Source organism: Gossypium hirsutum, chromosome D01 (assembly GCF_007990345.1).
Source record: "Gossypium hirsutum isolate 1008001.06 chromosome D01, Gossypium_hirsutum_v2.1, whole genome shotgun sequence".
Classification (NCBI taxonomy): Eukaryota; Viridiplantae; Streptophyta; class Magnoliopsida; order Malvales; family Malvaceae; genus Gossypium; species Gossypium hirsutum.
The window spans coordinates 34,886,538-34,891,936 of record NC_053437.1 but is presented as its reverse complement, the minus strand read 5'-3'; the positions used below and the strand labels follow the sequence as shown (position 1 = coordinate 34,891,936).

Here is a 5,399-nt window from a genome sequence, read left to right as displayed (position 1 = left end):
AAAAAACACAATACCAATGTTTGAACCTTAATCATGAAGATAAACAACGAAGCCTCATCCAAAGATAAATATATATTTGTTTGTTTTTTTTCTCACCCAGATCATGGGTGTCACATAATCTTGTATACCTAGTACAGCTGGAAATGGATTATAAAGCAAAATTTCCAATAAATTAAAATCATAACCCAACTTCCCCCTACTTGTACTGGCTTCATTACCAACAAACTCATCTAAAAAAGGTAGGTAGCATTATATTAGGACTAACAATTCAGTATCAGGCATTTGTTTAAACTCTTTCAATAAAATAAGAAAAATGTGAGGCAAAAGAACTACCACAATAATACCAATCATAACACATTTTGGTTTCTCCAACCTTTGAACACAAATGTGAGTTTGTCACTGGCTAGTACCACGAGTTTGCATCCTCTTCCTTTCAAACTCCAGCTGGAAAAGAAATTTAACTTAAATAAATGATATAGGAATCGTATTACTAGAAAAAAAATATGAAGGTCCCTTAGAGCTTTTTACCACTTTTCTCACTCGTTCATTGGCTGCAGGAGTTCCTCCACTAACAGACTCGGGGAGATATGGACTGCTCACACGCACCTCATTCATTACAACAATGACAGTCTTGTCCCAGCGAACAGGTAGCCTGATCATATGCATTTATGTTATCGTAAAATGTGTTAAGTTTTCAACATGATTTATACAGAGCAATAAACTAATGAACTTCAAAGAAGCCCATGGAGACAAATTAGTACCTCCAAAATTCAGTCAATAGACAGAGCCAGAGATCAAGAATGAATCTTAAAAATGCTTCTACCTTTGGGTGGGGGAGGAAAGCAGTTAAAAAGCAAATAGCTCCACTTCCAGATCATCCTGATATGTCCAAGGATTAAAGAAGAAAAGAAGATACAGATGAACCTAGGTCAAATCTTTGGGTGGGGGAGGAAAGCAGTTAAAAAGCAAATAGCTCCACTTCCAGATCATCCTGATATGTCCAAGGATTAAAGAAGAAAAGAAGATACAGATGAACCTAGGTCAAATCTTTGAGAGAACAAAAGCAAATGCTTATGTCACAGCTAACGTGTGAGAACTGAGGGCAGTGCCCGCACATGTAACCATAGTGGCAACTGTGCATGCGAGGAAGGCTGGCCGAGTGCTCTGGAAGCCTCCAGGGCACTCTAAATGGTGCGGACAGGCCGGCAGGCTCAGGAAGCCTCCAGACTCCTCTTTTGTGATAGATCCGGTAGAAACTAATCAATGATGTATAGTATGGAACAGGTCCCCACCTTAGTGGACAAGTGGAACTTGGGATGATTAGACAATGAGAACATATTCTATTTCCAACTTCAGCTATGTTCCAAACAAATGAGAGATATTCATTTATTCTTTTCATGGTTCTTCTACCATAGTTAAATTTTTTATGGATGTTTCGGGACAGATTAGGCTAATGTCATAGTTGGGAGACAGAAAGCAACGGAATTTGTTTGTTTTAGGACCAAGACAACAAATAGAGGTATATGCTTTCTGTAGGTCTTTTGGCAGCTACAATGAGAAATAACTGCCATTTTGCAATTGCTTGAATGGCTTTCAGCCAACTTCTCAATAGAATTGGAACCAGCAGGTTTATTCTGGAGGGAGTGTAAGGAAGACCAAACTGCAGCGCACCAATGCTAGTGATGGTATTGGAAGGGTAGAAGATTTTTTAGAAAGCCGCTACACAACTTTCCCTGCACATCCACAAAATAACATGGCTGATAGCAACATGTAATGCAAATTAACCTGTCTACAAAATTGCTACGTACTGCTTATGCTTATGAAAATGATTAATGTTCAATTTGGATTGGAGACCTCTTGAATCTAAAACAACATGAACAAGATCCTATAGGAAATACTCTATATGTCAAGATGGAGGATTCTGAGATTTCTAGTTAATCTGATCCCACAAATTAGAAGAGTGATTACTGTTGCAATTGCAGATCAGCACTACTTCTTTTTATGCTTTAGGATGTTCATAATCATGAATGGGAAGAGAACAATTATCACTACAGAAATAGAAGAAGGTTCACTCATGGCTTTTGGCTACAGAGATCTACAGAATGTGTGGAAATCTGGGATTCTTTTCCAAGAATCTAAGGATTTGATAGGCTAAATTGAAGGAATCGATAGACTACAATATAGGAGATTGTGTATAGCTGATCGATTCTTTAGGAGAGATTTTAGGTGGGATTTTCTTTCTTATTACAGCTTAATTTTTCATGTATGAAAAGGCTGGCTACTCATGCAGCAAATTTCAGAATATAAAGAAAACTTCCATTTCTTCATTCCAATTCCTCTTAGAATTCTACATGAATTCTTTATCATCTACTTCACCACATGGAAGTATTATAGCTTAGTCTAAGAGGGTCTGGCCTAGATAAATCTAGAGAATGTATCCTAGCCGTTCACTAAGGGGGTCTGGCTTTTAAATTGAAGGAACCTACCCTCATCTGTAAAATGGTGTAACCCTTGGCTTACATGTCAAGCACCATTAATACAAGCTTAAAGCATTCTCCTACACTCTCTCACAGCATATTAGCTATCATATTTGCACGTGAAGTGTTCGAATTCAGAACTTAGGAATACTAAGGAGTAAGGCAAAAGGTGCAGGCCTAAAGTAGCACGATAGCAAAACTAAAGTCCCAGCACATGACACTTGCACAATCCTAGCTCATCTAATTACAGATTCTGACGGTTTTATAATTACCAAAGGTCGATAATTATCAAGGCTTTGGGTAGTCAATTTCATGAATTATGATTGTGAAAAGATCTCAAAAATATAATGCATCTTAAAAAAACTTGATACAAGCTACCACAGGGCCCTTGCCCCTCTATGGATATGTTATTTCTTCCTCCTCAACCTTCCTAAATTAGCTAAGATGAATTAAACATTCATAATTTTAGCACCATCTTAATTATTCATCAAGTAGGGGCATCTTAATAATATTCAACGCATTAATAAAAGTTTTTTAAAAAATTCCTCATTTAACATTGTTCATTTTGATGTCAAATAAAATAAAATAAACTCTGCTTAGTTGCAACATATGAATTGTTAAGTCATTGCATTATAACCTATTAGAAGTCATCACACTTAGGGGTACTTAACACTATACTTCTCCTAAGGACATTTATCATTTCTGCAAGTGAATACTATGGCAGATTATCTAACAGTAAGCACAATGTGGTGAGACACAACAAATGCATCTATTATTTTTACCATCCTGCATTAAATATCCTTCATCTATGCTTTTATCCTCACCCGAGAACTGCTCTTCCACGCTCCTGTCCTACAATTTCAACCAAATCTCTGTCTCCCTGCTAATTCTAACCTTTATTTTTAACAGGACAACCCTTACGCCCAACAATTAACCAACTTTATGCTTTCAAGAGGTTTATATGCATCCCTTAAAACAATATAGAATCAATTTCCTATCTATATACTTGAGAAAATAACTATAATCTTAACAATCCCTTCAAAATTTCCCCACCTCTTAAGATAGAAAAATAAGAGGAGGAGGAGTAAGAGTAGAAGAAGTGAACATACGTTTTAGACAAAGCATCAAAAAGAGTCTGTGCCTCACTGGTAACTCCAACCCCAAATCTCTCTGAATCGGCCTCAGCTTGCCTGCAAAAAGAAAAAAAAAACCAACTCAGTGAAATTCTAATAAGACAAAACCTAGATACGAGGAAATCAGTTACCTAATAGCAGAATCTTCTCTTGCTTGAAGGCTAGTAAGGTCTAAAAAACATTTCTTAACATCAAGAGGATCTTCATCTTGGCGCAACAAAGAGAACTCTTTAATGTAATTAGCCTTCAGCAGCCGAATGTTCCTTCTGGGTCCTGATTCCAAACCCTCCTGAAGTACGAGGATGTTGGAGAGGCGGTCGAAACTGATAATTTGACCTTCAAATTCGTCGCCCAAAGTTGTCTTAATTGAAAGGAAGCATCCCACTGCGAATTCCTCACCTTCCATTCCTTATTTAACCTCTGCTCAGTGCACCTTCACCTTGTTATGCTTGATTTATGAACTTTTTCCTTTTTTATTTTAAGACCAAAACAAGTCAACAATGAGATGGGCCGAAACTTTATTGGTTTCATTGCAGTAGGCCTAATTACATTTACTATTATCTCCTTCTTCCCATCTAGTCTAAAATATTTAATAGAAAAATAAAAATAAAAACTTATGCGTCTTGATTTTTTTATATATTTATTTCTCTAAAGGAATAACTTATATTAGACAAATTTTAGACATCATTATAATATTATATATCATCCATTAAAATATCAAAGTATTATCATGCACTCATTTATATTTAATATCTTTTTTAACTTAATTTAACTTTAATTAAATTTAAAAAAATAAAATTTTTTCTTCTTTTACAATTTTAATTATTTTTAATTTTTTTTTTCCAAAATTTAATATATTTTTTTATTTTTCTTCAACCAATTTTTAAAAATTGTTTTTAGCTTCTAGGCAGTTGATTTTTTCTTTTTCCATTTTAAATGGTTTTCTATTTCATATCTTTTAACTTTTAATCAAATAATGAAGTGGTGGCTACAGTTTTTCAACTTTCTACTAAGGTTTTTTTAGTTTTTTTTTCCTTAATTTTTAGTGTTTAATTGTTGATCTCATTTTTCTTTATTTTCAATTTTTATCTCTTCTTTTAATTTTTAATTATTTATTTTAGGTTTTACAAATTGTTTTTAGCTATAGTTCCGACATAATTATTTTTTTCTAAAATTTTAATTATTTTTATGTCATTTAATTAAAGTTAAATTAAGTTAAAGAAAATGTTATATATAGATAATTGTATAGTACTATTTGTATGTCTTTAAAATTTGACGATCTGATACTATTTTATTGATCTCTACAAACTAAATATTTTAAGATGATTCAAATTTGAAGTTAACCTTATTTTTTAATATTTTATTATAATATCATTTTTTAATATTTTATTTTATTTTTATAGAACACTTATTATATTTCCATCACTTTATTTTACAACATCCTTCCCTAATTAAAATCATATGAGAAAAAATATATTTTTTAATTTCATTTGGGTAAAAAATTCTTTCTTCATCTTCTTCGTCTTTCTTCATCCATCAAGTCAAATAATTTTTTTTACAAAATTTATGTTTAAAATTATGAATTTCAAATAAATACTCAAATTTATATAAGTCAAATAAAATCTAAACAAATACAAAATATCTCCTTATACTATAAACCGCCTTAAATTTTATTTAGTTTTTATTTAAAAGAGATTATTTTTCAATCAATCAAAATTTGTCTGAATCAAAATTAGGTTGATTTTGAATTTCATGTTATTATTTCATAATATGTTTTCATTATTTTTTA

At 32.6% G+C, this 5,399-nt stretch overlaps 1 protein-coding gene across 3 annotated transcripts; it reads right to left on the bottom strand.

The window, feature by feature from the left end:
- Nucleotides 1-231: 231 nt before the first annotated feature.
- LOC107961671 (protein LSM12 homolog) lies at nucleotides 232-4,139 on the bottom strand. Of its 3 annotated transcripts, XR_005909683.1 has the most exons (6): nucleotides 3,742-4,100; nucleotides 3,587-3,667; nucleotides 936-991; nucleotides 762-823; nucleotides 529-652; nucleotides 232-444 (listed from the first exon to the last, which is right to left on the bottom strand). XR_005909683.1 is itself a non-coding variant. In XM_016897748.2 (4 exons), the coding sequence occupies exons 1-4, from the start codon at nucleotides 4,014-4,016 to the stop codon at nucleotides 397-399; spliced, it is 528 nt and encodes a 175-aa protein (XP_016753237.1). In that variant the 5' UTR covers nucleotides 4,017-4,139; the 3' UTR covers nucleotides 232-396. The 3 variants fall into 3 exon arrangements, 1 of the variants encoding a protein (XP_016753237.1); XR_001701356.2 differs by lacking the exon at nucleotides 936-991 and having other exon boundaries at nucleotides 762-879; XM_016897748.2 differs by lacking the exons at nucleotides 762-823; nucleotides 936-991 and having other exon boundaries at nucleotides 3,742-4,139.
- Nucleotides 4,140-5,399: the final 1,260 nt, after the last annotated feature.